The 19,446-nt window shown below is 38.3% G+C and overlaps 1 protein-coding gene across 2 annotated transcripts in view; it reads left to right on the forward strand.

The window, feature by feature from the left end:
* The first annotated feature begins 2,447 nt into the window (after positions 1 to 2,447).
* The window catches only part of LOC123498860 (post-GPI attachment to proteins factor 3-like), a 68,782-nt gene continuing 51,783 nt past the window's right edge, over positions 2,448 to 19,446 (forward strand). The window contains exons 1-3 of one of the 2 annotated variants that reach the window (XM_045246338.1): positions 2,457 to 2,914; positions 4,800 to 4,951; positions 14,604 to 14,756. In XM_045246338.1, coding sequence (XP_045102273.1) covers positions 2,791 to 2,914; positions 4,800 to 4,951; positions 14,604 to 14,756 — 429 coding nt within the window. In that variant the 5' untranslated portion in view covers positions 2,457 to 2,790. Of the gene's footprint in view, positions 2,915 to 4,799; positions 4,952 to 14,603; positions 14,757 to 19,446 lie in introns of both variants that reach the window. The other variant, XM_045246340.1, reaches the window with a different exon arrangement.

A 19,446-nucleotide genomic window follows, 5' to 3' on the forward strand; every position in this document is an offset into this window, starting at 1 on the left:
GTTCCTTAGGATGATGATGATGATTCTTTTTTTTTTTTTTACGATTTTATCTTTTCTGAGTACACTGATCTGCGTCTTATCTGCAATTTATGCCCTTTTTTCATACTAATACGCGTCTTTTCAGCAATAGATTAATTTCTTTTGCGCTCCCTAGTATGCTTATCTACATTCTTCTTAATGGGTCTTCCTGTTGTTTCTCATTCTCCGATTTTCTCTTTTCATTTACCCCCTTTATTCTTTGTTCAGTTTGCGTAGTCATAGGCTCCGCTCTCGGTCGCCACTGTTGCAGGGTCATGAAGATTACTCGGCAAAATATACCTTAAACCCATACACATAATTTTTACCTCATTCACATTCATGACAAATAGTGTGTAAAATGGATTTCAGATACTATTGATGTTTCGTTCAAGATAATGGTTAGCCATACAATGTCATCATACAACAACATAGATGTGGAAGCCCATGTATAGCCTAGTTTTTATCTCATGCATACGCATCACGCCTTAAAGAATTCTGGATAAATAAAAGGAGGAAACCGGACCATATTCTACATGTGAGTGTGTGTGATTAGCTCATGAGAATCTTGTGTCCTTGTGCGTCCAGATAAAATGTGTTCTGCAGGGCGGAACAACGCTAGTAAAAAAAAAAAAAAAAAAAAAAAAAAGTGATCTACTTAAATATATCAGTGAACTGGTATATATATATATATATATATATATATATATATATATATATATATATATATATATATATATATATATATATATATATATATATCAAACCCATAGGTTCCTTCTACCATCTATCACAGTTCCTTTTTCCCCAACGATTTGTTCCCACTGGCCGGATCACGCCCGAAACCGTGACGGAAGTCCTACTAACCACCACCCATCCCAAACCCGCCTTTCCAGACATTATCTCGTCCTTCAGATTGCTCTCCCGGACAGACTATACGCTGCCTTCTCTCTTCGTTCCTATCATACCTAAGAGGAGACTGAATATTCACTAACACGCCTTTTTTTTTCCATCTAATACACCTCCCCCAGAGACCAGTTTCTCCCATAATACTCCTTCACAATTAAAGACCAATTTTTCCTAATACACCTCCACCAAGGTCAATTTTCCACAATATACGCCTCCTCAAGGATCGATTTTTCCCAGTACGCCTCCCCCTAGAGATCTGTCGGCTTCTCCATACCTCCATACCTCTGACTATCCATTTTACAACTCGGAGCCTAAGTTCCCAGGCTCCGATTCCTCCCTCCCCGTGTAGCTGCAGGAATCACATCAAGTTAATCCAGCCACACCAACTAACTATTACATCAACTGTTTTCTTTTTCCCCATCTTCCGTTGCTCCGCTTTTCCAAAATGGTCAGGTCAAGTATAGGTTGGGAAGCTTCCCTGATGTTCTTTTTGTCTTTTTATTCTGCTCTATCCAACGAGTTCTTCCTCTTATGTTCTCCCTTCTTCCACATTTCATATACCATTTCCCCTCTTTTCATGTATATTTTGCTTGTCAAAAAGTAATTGCCCAACTATTCACCCGTAGTTTCCTACGCCCAAGCCCGCAGCCATGCACATGCCCAGTCACGCCGAATACTAGTGTTTTTAGACCGCCCTTCAAAGAATATTGATGAATTTTTGTACATTTTTGTACTTCACACGGCATTGAGTTAAACTTAACGAAAACTCAATTCTTTGTAACGATGAGGACAAACAGATAAACACTAGAGATGTGGAGGGCATGGTACGTGGTGAAGGCGTGGAGGCGTACCATGGCAATAGTAGTCCGTTCACTGCTGCCAGCTGTCACCTCAGCCACTCCATGCACTTCACAAAATGTGCCACTTACGAGGTGTCTCTTCACTCCTGGTGGGAGTACCATATTTCACAGCTTACATTAAGATGCCATGTAGTGTAGTGGTTAGGACATTCGGCTCACAACCGAGAGGGCTCGTGCTCGATCCAGTTTCGGGTGTGTATAGGCAAATGGGCGAACCTCATCAATGTGTAGCTCCTGTTCACTTAGCAGCAAGTAGGTACGGGATATAATTCGAGGGATTGTGGCCTCACTTTCCCGGTGTGTGGTGTGGTGTGGTTTCAGTCCTACCCGAAGATCAGTCTATGAGCTCTGAACTCGCTCCGTAATGGGGAAGACTATATAGCTGGGTGACCAGCAGACGACTGTGAATAAAATAAAATATAATAATAATCTCATCGAACGCCGATTTGCTTAATTTTTTTTTTTTTTTTTTTACTGTAGAATTCACTTTTACTATCCCAGATGTGCTCTTTTTCCCTCTCCAACTCCAAAATATTCTTCTCTACATCGACACCACATTTTCAAACCTTTCTCCGTGACGTCACAACGTAAACAAAGTCGCAAATCGACTGAACAAGACCAACTCAGTTCTTTATCTGCTACCGTACCGATTCCGTAAATTATGCCCGTTTTGATTTTAGGGCGTAAAGAACAGTTGTAATAGTTTAAGATTTTCATTTAATTTATATTTATATATTTTTTCTCTCTTCATCAGCATTATTGTTAGAAAATTTCAGTAGCTCACCTCTAATAATTCGGCTCTCAGTTGCAAATATTTCCATAATAATTTCAAATATGAAATAAGAGATCTTATTGTATTTTCTATATCAAGTTCTTGTTTCATGTATGGAAGAGGTGGATTGGGGTATAATTAATTACGGATCGGCGAAGTGGTCACGGTGGTGTAGACTAGAGTTTGACATGAGGACTGGGAGGGAACAGAGAAGCCTCTCAAGCCCCGCCAGTAATGAAGGTCCTGATTGTGAGTGGCGTGTTACTTTTGATCACCTCATCACTGGCATCCAAGGGAGATAACTCCAATGAGTACAATGGCTGCTACCACATTTGTCACTTCAACAACTGCACGTCAAGTAAGTAAAGGGGGTTGCTTTGGGGCTCAAGTGTCAGGATTGTTACTTGATATTGGAAATTTAGCTTAAGGCTAAAGGTTTGGTTATTAATCAGACTCCTTGCGTGGCCTTGTTATTTTATTTTCTGTTTCTAGACATCCTCACCAGAGCCTTCCCCATCCCTGTAAAGCTTTATTAAGATTGTGGAAGAAAAGTAGAACACTAATAGAAAGTTGCCATTCCTCCATTTAAGATTAATTGCTTCTGTATTGTATGACAATTGCGGTAACTATCTAAGGTGTATTTTCGCCTCAACATATATGACTGATGTAGAATTGTAGTAGATCCCCAGTTTTGTATGATCAGATACATTAATTTAACTTTGTTTTTCACTGCATGATCTTGAGGTGGGAGTTATTACTTACTAACACTAACCAGGATGTTGCTTCACCACCATAGATCCAATTAAGCCTTGCTTTTGGTTGGATGTTAGTGAGAGGGATTGCAAAATTAAATGTAGCAGAATGACATAGGTTCCTAACCTTAACCAAAGGGGGCTTCAACTTTGCAGGCCATGAAAAGTAATGCTAATTGCCCTTTACTTTCATGATTAATGTCAGAGATAGTGTGTTGGCTTACCTGGTGACATACTTGAGAAACTATTGGATACACTAGAAATAGGATAAAGTGAGATTTAAGACTAAAGAACATTCAGACTCATGTTTTGTGTATTGTACTTATCTACTGAACAATTTAACATTTTTACATAGTCTCCTAATTGTCACATATTTACAGTCTCATTGCTGCCACATATGGAATCTCAATAACTATGTGGTATCATGACAGCTACATATAGTTTCATTACTACTGTGTTCTGGCTCAACTGTCAAACTTCTCTGACCTATTGTATGCAGTTCTGTGGCATGTACAGGTCCCTAGCATACACTGGCACCTTATTGCTTTCATTTATGTTAAATCCTTTCTGTAAACTTAATAATAATAATTAGTGTATTGCATGTCAATTCAGTATATGTATTCATCCTTAACCTCTCCATAATTTACCTTATTTACCTAAATAATTGCTTTCCTTAATTAGATATAACATTCAGCATTTTTGTCTAGTACAGTGCTTACCCATAATAAGTGCCTTTGTGAGTGACAAAAACCCTTACATGTTGTGAAAATGCATGCAAACTGAAGAATCAATGGAGAAATTGTTATATGGTCAGACAGGCCCCAAGGTTAGGTTACTGTATTATAACTTATTTGTACCATATTTATGCTAGTGTGTTGAAGAAGAGCTCATTGATGGCACTGTAGACATTAGTCATAGAAGAAATCAGGTTTTAATTAGGCAAGAGAAGGAGAGAGAACATAGGCTACAGAATGGCATGAGAGGAGGTAGGTGGAGGAAATGGGGGAGAAGGGGGAGTTTGTTGCATTTCATGCCTTTTCAGTGATTTAATAACTTTCTCTTTCATTTCTAAATTGATATTTCTGTTCTTGGAGTTTCTGGATGAAGCTATGATGATTTCTGGCTAGTGAAAATCACAATGCAGTGGTGAGGCAGAGGGGACAGGGAAGCAGCAATGGGCATGTTGGGTGAGGGAAAGGCACACTTGTTCACCAGCTGGAGTTTGGTCGTGAACTAACTTAGTTCAGCCGTTTGGTGGCACTGACATGGTGAGTCAGACATGCATCCATATTGGATGCAATTAGGTGCATATTGAGGGTAGATACCATTTTTGCATTATAATCATATGATCAAATTTGCATATTAAATACAACTAATAATTAATATTTTGGAAATGATGCAGTATATTGTGAGAAATGGACAGTGTGAATATGCATGTTTGGAGTAACAACTGTATTTTATGCTGTTATCATAATTAGAAACTTTTTACAGATATGGGTATTGCAACTTACAAATCATCACAGAGTCTGAGTGAAAGAATTCTTCAGTGGAATTGTGATGATGAGTGCAAATACTACTGCATGTGGCGCACCACACAAATATTCATGGACAAGGGCTTGGACGTGCCCCAATTTTTTGGCAAGGTGAGAATTATGCTCAGTGTATTTTGATTTTTTTTTTTTATGCAGCCAAGGGCAACACAATGTTAAAAAAAAAAAGGCCCACTTGAGTGCTGGTTCTCTAAAAGATAAGAAGGGTTAGCCAGAATTAGGGAGCAAATGTCTTGACACATCCCTCTTAAAAGAAGTTAAGTCGTAGGAAGATGGAAATACAGAAGCAGTTAAGGAGTTCCAGAGTCTACCACTGAAAAGTATGAATGATTGAGAGTACTGGTTAACTCTTGCATTAGCGACTTGGACAGAATGGGGATGAGAGGAAGAGGAAAGCCTTGTGCAGCGAGGCTGCAGGAGGAGGGGAGGCATGCAGTTAGCAAGATCAGTAGAACAGTTAGCATGAAAATAGCTATAAAAGATAGAAATAGATGCAACATTTTGGCAGTGAGAAAAAGGTAGAAGACAGTCAGTCAGAGGAAGGGAGTTAATGAGATGATAAGCTTTTGATTCTACCCTATCTAATAAAACTCAGTGAGTAGAACCCCCTCAGACATGCGAAGAGTACTCCATACAGGGGCGGATAAGGCCCTTGTACAGAGTTAGCAGTTGGAGGGATGAGAAAAACTGGCAGAGACGCCGCAGAACACTTAACTTCATAGAAACTATTTTAGCAAGAGAAGAGATGTGAAGTTTCCAGTTAAGATTATGAGTAAAGGACAGACTGATGATATTCAGTGTGGAAGAGGGAGACAGTTGGGTGTCATTGAAGAAGAGGGGGATAGTTGTCTGGAAGGTTGTGTCAAGTTGATAGATGGAGGAATTGAGTTTCTGAGGCATTGAAAACTACTAGATTTTCTCTGCCCCGATCAGAAATCTTAGAAAGATCAGAAGACAGGCATTCTGTGGTATCCATGCATGATCTGTTGACTTCCTGAAGGGTTGGTTGTCTCTGAAAGGGCATGGAAAGATGTAGGGTGGTATCAGTGTAGGAGTGGATAGGGCAAGAAGTTTGGTTAAGAAGGTCATTAATGAATAATAGAAAGAGAGTGGATGACAGGACAGAACCCTGAGGAACACCACTATTAATAGATTTAGAAGAAGAACAGTGGCTGTCTACCACAGCAGATATAGGAGGTCGAAAAGGAAACTTGAGATAAAGTTGCATAGAGAAGGATAGAAACCGTAGGAGGGCAGTTTGGAAATCAAAGCTTTATGCCAGACTCTATCAAAAGCTTTTGATATGTCTAATGCTACAGCAAAAGTTTCACCGAAATCTCTAAAAGAGGATGAGCAAGACTCAGTAAGGAAGCCATACTGGCGATCAGATAGAAAATTCTGAAGTGGCAGATGTTTAAGAATCTTCCTATTCAGGATAGACTAAAAAAACTTAAGACAAGCAAGAGATTAAAGCTATAGGATAGTAGTTTGAAGGATTAGAATGGTGACCCTTTTTAGGAACAGGCTGAATGTAGGCAAACTTCCAGCAAGAAGGAAAGGTAGAAGTTGATAGACAAGTTTGGCCAGGCAATGTGCAAGCACAGAAGCACAGTTTGAGAACAATAGGAGGGACCCCATCAGGTCCATAAGCCTCCCGAGGGTTTAGGCCATCAAGGGCATGGAAAACATCATTATGAAGAATTTTGATTGAAGACATGAAATAGTCAGAGGGAGGAGGAGAGGGAGGGACAAGCCCAGGATCATCCAAGGTGGAGTTGTTAGTAAAGATTTGAGAGAAGAGTTCAGCTTTAGAGACAGAAGAGATAGCAATGGTGCCATCAGGATGAAATAAATGAGGGAAAGATGAAGAAATAAAGTTATTGGAGATGTTATTTGCAAGTTGCCAAAAGTCTCGAGGGGAGTTAGAGTTTGAAAGATTTTGACATTTTCTATTTACGAAGAAGTGTTTGGCAAGTTATAGGAATGTTGATTGGAGCTTCTTGATGGAGAACAGGGAAGCAGAGGAATTTCTTAAGGTTATTCAGGACAATTTCTTGAAGCAAGTCATTTTAGAACCCACACGGGGAAATAATATTCTAGATTTGATTCTGACTAACAGGAAAGGGGCACTTACAGAGGTGGAGTTTGGTGGCCAGCTAGGTAACAGTGACCACACTGAAAAACAGTATAAAATTAAATGGCATGAAGCTTTTAGAAACAAGAGCACGAGGAAAGTACCTGATTTCAGGAACGCTAATTTTGACTGATTAGGGGGGTATTTACAGGGAGTCGTTGACAAGGGACAGGCAGAGAGGGTCAGGTAAGGACCAGAATGCAGCTGAGAGAAGGAAGGCAGGGTCAGAGAGGTGGGGTGCAGTGTTGGTGGCAACAGGGCAGGTAAATGTTTGTGAGGAGTATAGCTACTTCCTAGATAAATTACATAGAGGTCAAATAGCTCACATTCCATACAAAACAATAAAATAAAAAAGGAACGACCCTAAGTGGATGACAGATAGATTAAAATCCTATATAGAACAGAAGAGGGATATATAAGAGACTGAAGGTAGGAGATGGGGCTTCAAGGCCACTATACAATGAAATAGTAAGAACAGTTAAGATGTTAAAGAGGAAAGCTAAAAGTAATTGTGAGTTGAGGGTAGCCACCCAGGCCAAGATGGATCCCAAGTGATTTTTCCAATTATACAAGATAAAAAGCTGAGAAGAAATAGGTCCTTTAAAGACAGAGGAGATGGTTAGCCCTGGGGAAGAGATTAGTATAAGTATGAACGAGTGCTTTTTAACTGTCTTCACCCAGAACACACAGGAAATCCCAGATAGAGAACGATGTTTAGGGCAGAAGAGAGTGAGAAGCTGACAGACATTCATATAACTAAGGAGATGGTAGAACAGGAGATAGATAGGCTAAAGGAATTCAATTCGCCAGGACCTGACAAAGTATACCCAAGGTTACTTAAGGAATGCAAGGAGGTCGTAAGTGAGCCTTTAGCAGTGCTTTTTAGGATGTCACTAGAGTCAGGTGAGGTTCCTGTATTGTAGAGACTAGCTAATGTGGTACCCATTGTTAAGAAAGGAGATAAAACCTGAATGTATAATCACAGACCTGTCAGCTTAACTTCATTTGTGGGCACATTAATGCAATCAATAATAGCGAAAACATTAGGAAACACCTAGACAAACACGATTTGATAAATTGCCCACAACATGGCTTTACGAAAGAAAAACTCATACCTTACAAACTTGATGAGGTTTTTTTTAATAAAGTTTATGAGGCAGTAGATAAGCAGATAAGGGTGATAATTATGACATCCTATACTTAGATATCAGTAAAGCCTTTCACAAGGTACTACATCAGAAGGTCTTGTGAAAGGTTAGGGCATACAGGGTAGAGGGAAAAATATTAGACCAGATTAAAGCGTGGTTAGGTGATAGGCAACATCTAAATCTGAGTGGGGTCAAGTAATTAGTGGGGTGCCACAGGGTTCAGTTTTAGTGCCATTACTATTTGTAATACTTATATATTAATGACTTGGATAGTGGAATTAGTAGTGATATTAATAAATTTGCAGATGATACAAAGATGTTGATTAATTAGGTCTGATTCGGATACCATCACTTTGCAGGCAGATTTAGACAGGATGAACGAATGGATAGACAAATGGCAGATGCAGTTCATTACTAACAAATGCAGGGTACTTAGTGTAGGTAGAGGTAACCCACACAATAGGTACATGATGAATAATGAGGTACTAGGAAGTTCAAAGTATGAAAAAGATTTAGAAGTCATAGTTAGCTCCGATCTTGGTCAAAGGAAGCAATGCAGAGGCTACAAATAAGGTAAATAGGGTACCAGGATTAATTTTTAGGAGTGTTAAAAGCAGGACTTCTGAAGTAATACTGAAATTATACTTGGCACTGGTCAGACCACATCTTGATTATGCGATACAATTCTGGTCCCCACATTTCAGGAAAGATATAGGTCTATTGGAGTCAGCGCAAGGGAGGATGTCTAAAAAGATACAGGGGATGAAATACATCCCCTATGAAGCAGGATTAAAGAAACTCAATTTGTATTCCTTAGAGACAGGTTAAGAGGGGACCTCATAGAAGTATTTAAGTGGTATAGGGGTTATAACAAAGGGGACATGAGCGAAGTTCTTAAGATCAGTAGCAGAGACAGAACCAGAATTAATGCGTTTAAGCTTGAAAAATACAGATTTAGGAGAGAAATGGGAAGAAACTGGTTTTCAAACAGTGGTCGATGAGTGGAACGGACTCAGGGGTCATGTTGTTAGTGCTGAGTCAATAAAGAGCCTTAAAAGAAGATTAGATAAATCTATGGAAGGAGATAATAGATGGAATTAGGTAGCATTTCTCATACAGGGACTGCCACGTGTAGGCCTGACAGCCTCTTGCAGATTTCCTCTTTTCTTATGTTCTTATGTTCTTAAATTGAAGAACAGACTTGGCATGATTCCGGACAGAAATATAAAGTGCATGAGATTCAGGAGATGGAAGACTCAAGTACCTTTTGTGGGCAACCTCTTTATCATGTATAGCACGAGAACAGGTTGTGTTAAACCAAGGTTTAGAAGGTTTAGGTTGAGAGAAAGAATGAGGAATGTATGCCTCCATGCCAGACACTAACACCTTTGTTATGCTTTCAACACACTGAGATGGGTCTCTGACATGGAAACAGTAATCATTCCAGGGAAAATCAGCATAATACCTCCTCCTCAGGTCTCCTAATCTGGCAGAGGCAAAATGTCAAAGGCACCTTCACTTAGGGAGATCCTGAGGAAGGATTGGAGAAATAGGACAAGATACAGAAATGAGATTGTGATTAGAGGAGCCCAACGGAGAAGATAGGGTGATACCTTAAGCAGAAGGATTAGAGGTAACGAAGAGATCAAGAATGTTGGGTGTGTCTCCAAGACGGTCAGGAATACGAGTAGGGTGTTGCACCAGTTGCTCTGGATCATGGAGGATGGCAAAGTTGAAGGTTAGTTCACCAGGATGGTCAGTAAAGGGAGAGAAATCCAAAGCTGGTGGTGAACATTGAAATCTCCAAGAATGGAGATTTCCACAAAAGGGTAGAAGACAGAATGTACTCCACTTTAGAAGTTAAATAGTCAAAGAATTTACTGTAGTCAGAGGAGTTAGGGGAGAGATAAGCAGCACAGATAAATTTAGTTAGAAAGTGACTATCAAGTCGAAGTCAGATGGTGAAAAACTCAGAAAATTGAGAGCGTGGGCACGAGAACAAGTTAAGTTATTGTGCACATAGATGCAACATCCAGCCTTGGAAAAAAAATGAGAATAGAAAAAGTAGTCAGTAGTCTCAGACAGTTGTGTTTCGGTTAGGAAAAAGATGATGAGGTCCAGTAGAGGAGAGGTGATAGGTCCAGTAGAGAGGAGATGTTCCACAGATTGAAAATTAGATCTAAGACTGTGAATATTACAGAAGTTAATGTAGAAAAAGTTGAGGGAGGTGTCAAGACATTTGGGGTTGTCATCAAGAGAGCAGTCCAACCTGGGGACATTTCTGGTCCCCTCCCCAGAAAGGGAATTCGAGGCTGGGTTTGGAGTTGTTATTTTTTTATTTTGATTTATAAGTGAAGGGTGTATGTGTGGTAAGTGCATCTAATTTTCAGTGAAAAAGGAGAGTTGTCTTTAGAGGGCAGGCTGTGAGTTGTGAGTCAAAGGGAAACGTTCAGTGAGATCACAGCTAGCTTTAATGGAAAGTTAACAGTACTCCCTGAACTAGTGCTATTAGACCTAGCTGGGAGTAAATTATCATTTCAGTAGGTGTCTACTGCCTCCTCCATTATTAGCATAATGGAGGAAGATTAGAATAACTTTGAAAGGAAATGTGATGAAATGATAATGCAGCAACCAAGGGCGAATTTAGTAATTTGGGGGCCCTAGGCAAGGGTAGGCATGGGGTATAATGGGGACTGAAGGGGGGGCCTGTTTTCTTTATACAGTGGAGACTCAATACTTGAACTTAATTCCAAATGGCAGTTCGAGTATTGAAAAGTTTGACAGTTGATACCTATAAATCAGGTCATTCATTCTAATCTTAGCAAAACCTCAAGTTTCTAAAAATTTCAATGTAATATATATTTTTTTTTATTTATTTTTTTTATTCAATTTTGATTTGTACATACCATATGTGAAGGCTGGTGATGGATAACTTAGAAGAGGAGGAGAGAAGGGTGGGGAGGAGGAGGGAGGTCGCTGGAAGACGAGTCATCATCCATGAAGATGTCTTCTAACTTTTCTCCTGGTTTGATTCCTGTGAATCCACTAATGGAGTGCTGTGGTACACTAACACTTTCACTCTCACCAGATTCCTTATTTTCATCATTAATAAGCCTCTTTGGTGCCATTGTAAGTTTCTAAATGAAAAATTACCGACAGAACGCAGAAGAATGTCATTTTTCTCAAGACTGCGTTAGGACTAGGGATGTGCACCGGCATCAGTATACCGGTATTACCAGTAATACGGTATCAGAATGGTACAATGGCATCTGTGAGATGGGAGATGACAGAGCTTTGCATATGACCAAATGTGTGGCTGTTTGATTACGAGATATTTTCACCACTAATAAGCCTTTGGTGCTAATGTAAGCTTATAAATGAAAAACTACAGACAGAATGCAGGAGAATGTTATTCTGATGACTGCAGCAGCACGTCACAACTGGCAGATGGGGAAGGGGGACACCAGGGAGCCTTTGTTTACAATCACGTGTGTGGACGTTTGACTACCAGGTATTTTTTCAAGTTAAATTGAACTTTGGCGTTTGAGTATTGAAAAGTTTGAGTATGTAGACGTTCGAGTATTGAGTCTTCACTGTACATCAATTGGGGGCCGAGATACACTTAATAGCATAATCATTCTGCTGGCATTTTAGCAAATGGATTTTAATAAAAAACATAAATAATGTGTGCAAATAGTAAAACCTCTAAGTGTTTGAGGAGTTTCATGGGGTCCCCAGGAACCCCGGGCCCAAGGCAACCGCCTAGTGTTGCCTAATGATAAGTCTGCTATTGGCAACAACCAATGTATGACAATAATTCATTAGTCAGTTTTTGCTTGTTAGCAACATATCTGCATGATTTTCTGATGTATCTCATGATTTAAGGTTTAGTGATATGCTTATCATTATTATTTCTCTCCATGGACTAGAATATACACATGGATAATAATCAATCAAAATAATCCCATAGATTCATGTATAACTGGTATACATACTTGACTTTTGACTTTTGCTAGACACTTGATTATTCAATTCAGTTCAAGCATTCAGTGGTTGTTTCAGCTCTTTCATTGTGTGAGTAACAATTCACAGCAATAAAAGTGATCGATGAAATATTTATAAGCATCTACATGAAAGAAGAGGATAAAGGATTAAGTTTTCTGTTTCTTTCCAATATAGGGTGAAGTGTCCAGTAGGTATGAAAAAAAAAAATAAATAAATAAAATAAATAAATAAAAAAAAAAAATTCCTTCCCATGATTATACTCATTCCCCAAATTTCAGAGGGATGCCATGTCTAGTCTTATATTTTGCAGGAATGGTTGTAGTTTTATGTGGTACAGATTGTTTGTAAATATTAGTATTAATTGTTTAAAAAAATAGGTTTCAAATCTGTGTCCATAAAGTATGCAGGTGGTTCAATAGCTACTCTTGGCCTTTTAACTCAAATACTATAATAGCAGAGTGGTTCCTTTCTATATATGATATACTTCATTCATTGCTGAAGTAAATTATAAAAGTATCATTGAGTTGACATCTACAACAGGGATTTTTTAAGGATTTTTTAAGGCAACAAAAATTTGACTTATTTTATTTCTCCTTTTATCATATGTGTTACGTATACATGACTTGTGGCATGTCCTTAAATATAAGATATAATCTTGTTACAAATGAGTACATATAAAAAATCAGCTGAAGAATGCCTATAAACATTAAAGAAATACACTTCTTTCTAGGGCAAGAAAAACTTTTTTGCTAAATAGTTACTAGATACACCTGCGATGAGTAACTTGATTCTGATCACGATTCTAATTTATAATGCACAAGGCATCATATTTGGTGCATAACATACATATATTTTGGTTGATTGGTGGATGGGGAAAGGGATCCGAATGCAAAAGGGAGGGCAGTGAATCAAGTGTGTCCGTTAGTGTCGAGGTGTTGTGAGAAATGATTGCATATTTGTTTAGAAAATGTGTCTATTGCATTGTTGTCTAAAACACAATGAGGGAGCTTTTTCCAGTCCTCTATGGTGTTTGGAAAGTACGAGTGCTTGTATGCGTCTGTATTAGTGTGATATGTTTGGTATGCTTGGTTGTGTGTGTTAGAAATATTCATTTTTTGTGCCATGGATCAATGTCACTCCTTAAGAACCCCAGTATTTGATTGGCTTTAGGAATGGAATCTATGTGACTGTTGAATTTAAGGTCTGTGGAAAGATGAACACCAATAAGTAGACAGTGTGTGATGCCCAGTAAGGACGCATGTACATTTAGAGCACCATGCACTGTGCACATTCTGGACCACTCTTTGGGTAAGTTAGTGTGGATGGTGCTCTGACACTTCCAGAGGAAAGTGACTCTTATTCATCCCTATAGTAGAGGCAACCTGGAATGTCATGCAATGTGGTTTAGGACTCTCTGACAGCAGTTTGATAAAATGCCTACTTATTGGTCTTTGATATTTGGGATTAGTCCAGTAGGTACACACAGCCTCAGCCTTTATCTTTTGTTTCTTAGCAGTTCTGATGTACATTTTTCATATATTGCATGACAAAATGAACCTACAAATAGAAAAAAAAACCATTGTAATTTTCAATTAGTTGTTAAATATGAAAAGAAGTTGCAACCCGTAGGTTTCTATAAAAAAAATAGTTTTTACACCTTCACTTATATTTGTTGCTGCATCTCTTCAGTCATAACAAACTCAACTGTTGATACTCATCTCTGGTGACACAGACATAATGGTGAAGCTTAAAAATGAAATTAAATTTTAATGCCCAAGTGGTGTCATATCCTATGGAGAAGTTTTAAATGCCAAGTGTGTGCTTAATGGACTGATGAGTACTCATTGGACACTTTACCCTAGTGTTTGGAGGTGGCTATAGAACAAGAAAAGAGGATCAGAGTGGTTACTAATAAAGAAAAGATGTGGCTAATAGGAGTGGGAGTTGAAGTGGCAGCAGGCTAGATAATGCATGATTTGCATTCTTTTTCCTTTACAGTAATGAACTTTTTTTTTTTTTTTTCTTTTTAGCATTGCTGAGTACCTGCCAATTTACTTATCATATAGTATGACTTTGAGCAACTTAGTGAAGCCGTTAGCTCATATTGATTACAAGGTAGAGTTGGATAGTACAGTTAGGCAAACTAAAACTGTAGGTGAAGTGAATGAGCTGGACAGTCAGTTCACCTACATAGTGTTGGTAGCTGTAGCTGTCCCTCATAAGGAACCATCAGGAAAAAAAGTAGGCAAAGTGTTCATCATGAAATGGGCTCAACTTCCATTTGCATTGATATACATAGTTTGCAGCTATCAGGAATATTCTCTTATGAAGGAATTCTTATTAAAGAGCTTTTTGTCCAAATATTTTAACTCCATTTTACCATGAATTTATCAAATTTTTCATCTACAAAGGATACAATTCTTTATCTGGATTCATGCATCTACAAAATAATTTGCAGTGGCCCTTTGCACGAGTGTGGGGAATGCAAGAACCAGCATCAGTTTTCTTCTCTGTCCTGAATCTGTTGGCTCATGCTATCAATCTTCACTGGTTCAGGAAAACTGTTCCCTCAATTGCTCCACTGTACAAGATGTGGATTTTTCATGCTGTGGTAAGTATGGACATGAATTCAGTTGTACAAGTTTTCTGTATTATCAGTTACTTTTCTGATCTTTTACCATTATTTCTGCATACAGAGCTTAATGTCTTCTGTCTTCTCTTCACTTTATATGTTGTCAGGTCCTCACCAAAAATTTCTTTAACATATCGGTATATTCATGGTAATGTTACTTGTATTTTTGTACTTGTGTATGTTGTAGGTACCAGTGGTGTTTTACCTGGCTGGTAGACAAGTGACTTTCAGTAAGGGAGGTACGGGTTCATTTCCCTCTCGCTGCAAAAAAAGGATTTGATGAATTTGATTAAAAAGAGGCTATTTAATCCCTAATATATGGATAAGATGATACTTAGATGCAGTGCACTTGAATAACTTTTAACCCCTTCTCAGCTACAGGGCAGATGAGTGTACTACCAAATAAAAAATCATCGATATATAGACTCTACAGACTTTTATCCATACATCTATATATAGATTCCCAGCAAATGGGTACTCCAGATTGTCATCTATATATAGACTCTGCCGCAAGACTGAACAAGTGATATCTGTACTTAGACTCTGCCGCAAAACTGAACAAATAATTGAATATACAGTAATCGCCCAAATATCCAGATCGCCACTATCCGGAGCTGCCCTCAAGCATATTCAAACCTACCACATGAGCGATCCCTCGATCCTGCTAGGCAACAGCACTTAAGGCGGCATCACAATAACACTTTTTTCGTCGTCTTCAACGATTTCCGTTGTTTTTTTTTACTGTTCTGTCAATTCATTCCATCGTCTTGAGCCAGACGGAACACACCGTTTTCCTCTAGCGTCAATTTTCAGCCAAATTAAGATCTATGGTTTCTAACCAAAACTTTTGTAATAAAATTTATTTTCTTGCTAATTGGAATGATGCTATAATTTCAACTTAATAGCATCTTCATAAGAAGATGTAAATATATTTGTGTGTGTATGTGTGTATATATATATATATATATATATATATATATATATATATATATATATATATATATATATATATATATATATATATATTGTTCTAGCTTAGCAGCGAAAAATGGTTCATTTGTTTGTTTACATTTCTCTGTAAGACGCTCCAAGGCAGAACTTCCAATTATCAAATGGCCAAGATGAGCTGCTCTGTCATTTATGAGTTTATTTTTTGATAATTAAATAACCTTTCCATCAGGAAGCCATTTTTAAATGTCTTGTGTGATTGTGTCTTAGCCTGACTCACGCCCTACACAGTACTTGGCCAGGAGTCAAGTAGGGAGGTGTGTCATTTAGCTCTCTAATTTTTGCCTGACAGGTATAAGTTGACAAGAATTAGCATGATAAACATCAGGAAGAGAAGACAACTAGAAACAAATGAATAAATGTATCGTTGGGAGACAGCTGGACTTTCAATTCTGGCCTCGATCCCTCTCCCTTCCCTCATGCATATCATAAGACTGTTATGATCTTTTCAAACACTTTTTTTTTTTCTTACTGCCTTCATCATCACAACTTTACATGACATAGCTCTCACAATAACACTATTACAAAAAATTATGTTGAGACAGAGGTAGAAAGCTGTACCAGACAAACAATAAATACTTCACTATCATTATCTCATAGTAGATAAGGTAGTGAGCGTGGGATCGGGCAGACGTCCACGCGTAGGTTCGAATCCCACCACGTACAGCCTTAAAACACTTTGCCATTTGTCGAGTGGTTTAAAGTTACCTACATGTCACCATGATACCCAGGTTCTAGGTGGTTACACTCAAGATGAGCATGGGTGGTGATATGGGCCCTAATATGGGTACCACTATAAATAAAATTGCCTGCGGCACTAATGGGCGGAAGCTGAACAGCGCTTCCCATACACTCTTCAAGTGTGCCCACAGGCGCTATAGGCCTTACCGTAAAAAAAAAAAAAAAAACAGTAATAATGACTCAGGTAGTGTCCAGTTCAGCAGTGAAACAGCAGATTGCCATGACACTGCTGATGGCACCTTCCCAATCCTCACATTTTCTAGAGAAGCAGGTATCTGATATGTTATCATTCTATCATGCTCCAGGAAGTCTTTATTGTATATATAATCATTTAATGTGCTTTCATTCATTGTTTTCTTACCCATTTGGGTTATGTACATGTTTTTTCTCAATTTATAAGGGGTTGGGAGAGGAAATTCCGCGTATCCGGATATTTCGCGTATCCGCCAGGGCCTTGGCTGCTATAATCCGGATACGTGAGCGATTACTGTATGTATGTATATATATATATATATATATATATATATATATATATATATATATATATATATATATATATATATATATATATATATATATATATATATATATATATATATATATATATATATATATATATATATATATATATATATATATATATATATATATATATATATATATATATATATATATATATATTATCATATATATATTATATATCTGCTCGTTTAACGAACACCAAACTCGCTTTATTACCAAGTTTTATCCAGGTAAGGTTTTTTTCCAAATTTGAAAGCCCCACCGTATCATGCAAGCTGACAGGCTTTTGAATACATCAGGAGCTGCTGGTACTAAGGCCTGCCTCAGGAGAAATCCTGAGACACCTGTAGAATAAAGATCAAGATCAAGCCTCTCGTGGACAACACAGGCTCTGCCGATACAAAGGCCTGACTCAGAAGAAATTCTGTGTCACCTGTAGCATCAAGATCAAGATCACACGCACCACTCACTGCCCAGTCAAAACATAACAGCGTCACCAGCAGCTCATCTTCCTTAGTTCAACTTACCACCAAAACGCGCTGCAATGTGGCCTAACGTTCCTAAGACCAGGAAGTGTCTTAGGCCCGTATCAAGAGTCACGAAGGTTTAAGGTCGAGGGTAGAAGGGAAGGTAATGTGGTACCAAGAGTCGCTGTCATTATTGGAACGAAGAGCAGAGGGAAGGTCGAAGGGAAGGCATGGGTGCCCCCGTGTCTTCCACGTAACCTTCGAAGAAATATTTTATAATTTTCGTAAGCTGGAGTGACCAACGAATAGTATGAACTAAAATCAACATCAAGTAATATTTTCAATCTCGGAAAACCGATAGTTATGTTTCCACATAAGTTACTATTCTTTTTATAATAGTCAAGGATCACCTTAAAATCACGAGGTTGAAGAACGCAGTAGATCCAGAAAGCTCGCCACCTAGCTGTTTTATGAAGCTTGTTTTCGTTTGTCAGGAAAGTTACACTGTTTATTTCATGGTAATAAATATTTTCTTTAGTGAGCTCATCATCCAAGCCTATTAAAGACCAAATATGTGCATGAGTTAATGGAGAATAGGAAGTGACAGGTGAACTGCCAACAGACAGAAGGCTGTCAAAGTATGCAAAGAAAAGCCAGTCACAAGGTAAATACTAGCCTGTATAAGCAGGTTTAAAACAAAACCACAAAGATGTACTACTATGTAGGGATGTAGACAGAGAATTTCACAAGAACACCACTTCACACCAACCCAGGACTTCTTATCAAACTCTCTCTCTCTCTCTCTCTCTCTCTCTCTCTCTCTCTCTCTCTCTCTCTCTCTCTCTCTCTCTCTCTCTCTCTCTCTCTCTCAACAAAGACAGTGAGTGACATAACATTGAGTGCAATAATGTTAAAGCTAAGTCAACAGATAACTTTTTACTGAGTTGGGTGTGATGTGCAAGGATTTAAGCATAGGTATACTGACAGTATTGTAGGTAGTTCTCAAGATGTATAGTCCTGTATCCAAACTATTTCAGGCCATGATTAATGTAATTCATGATTGACTATACTAATGTGTTAACTATGGAATCTTTAATGATATGCATACAAATTGTGGTCTAGCAGATCCCAAAGAATGCAAATTTCTCAACTCTTGTAATGAACTACCACTGCTTCTTGATATGGATTTTGTAAGACAGTGATTTCCAAACACATGATAAATTACCACTTTAGGGATAATGGAAGGATACAGAAAAAAGAAAGTTAAGAATTCTGGAAATTATGAAAACACTGCAGTCTGTAAAGTTGTTGAATAAACCTGTTATAAATACATAGTGAAATTGAGCAACAACAATAAACATTCAGAACTGCTATACATATACAAAACTTGAAAAGAAGAAAAATTATTTAAGTGTGTGGCAAGCCAGGTTTTCAATAAGGAATGCTTGAGTACACAGATATTCAATAACTCTGATCACATGTGGGCTTGTTACTCACTACCTGAGCCTGCCTCTTTTTCACATTGTCAGTTTCTCTCTAAGCACCAGCTGATGCTAAAATCTTGAATTTTTATTTAGCTATAAATATCTTAATGTTAAAGGCATTAAATGACTTGGTGATCTCCTCCCAAGCTAATTTTTTCTTGTGAAGGCTAGCTGGGTTTGTTGAGCGGTCTTGCAAGTCTTTATTCTCTTTTACAAGATTGAGAATCATTATTCTCTGCTCATGCGTGAGTGGCGAAACCCAGTCACAGCTTCTTCCCTCCATTCTTGTAGCGCGCACTGTGGTTTTGTTGTCGTTCGTGGAGCTCAAATCCGGATTACAGTCTTACAATACTCTGTTACCAACTCATGCTAGCGGCAGTGAAGCTGGATATTATTCACAGACACAAGAGAGGTGAGAAAACTAATAGCATTGCTTGCCACCATGTT

Source organism: Portunus trituberculatus, chromosome 48, assembly GCF_017591435.1.
Source record: "Portunus trituberculatus isolate SZX2019 chromosome 48, ASM1759143v1, whole genome shotgun sequence".
In the NCBI taxonomy this organism is placed as follows: Eukaryota; Metazoa; Arthropoda; class Malacostraca; order Decapoda; family Portunidae; genus Portunus; species Portunus trituberculatus.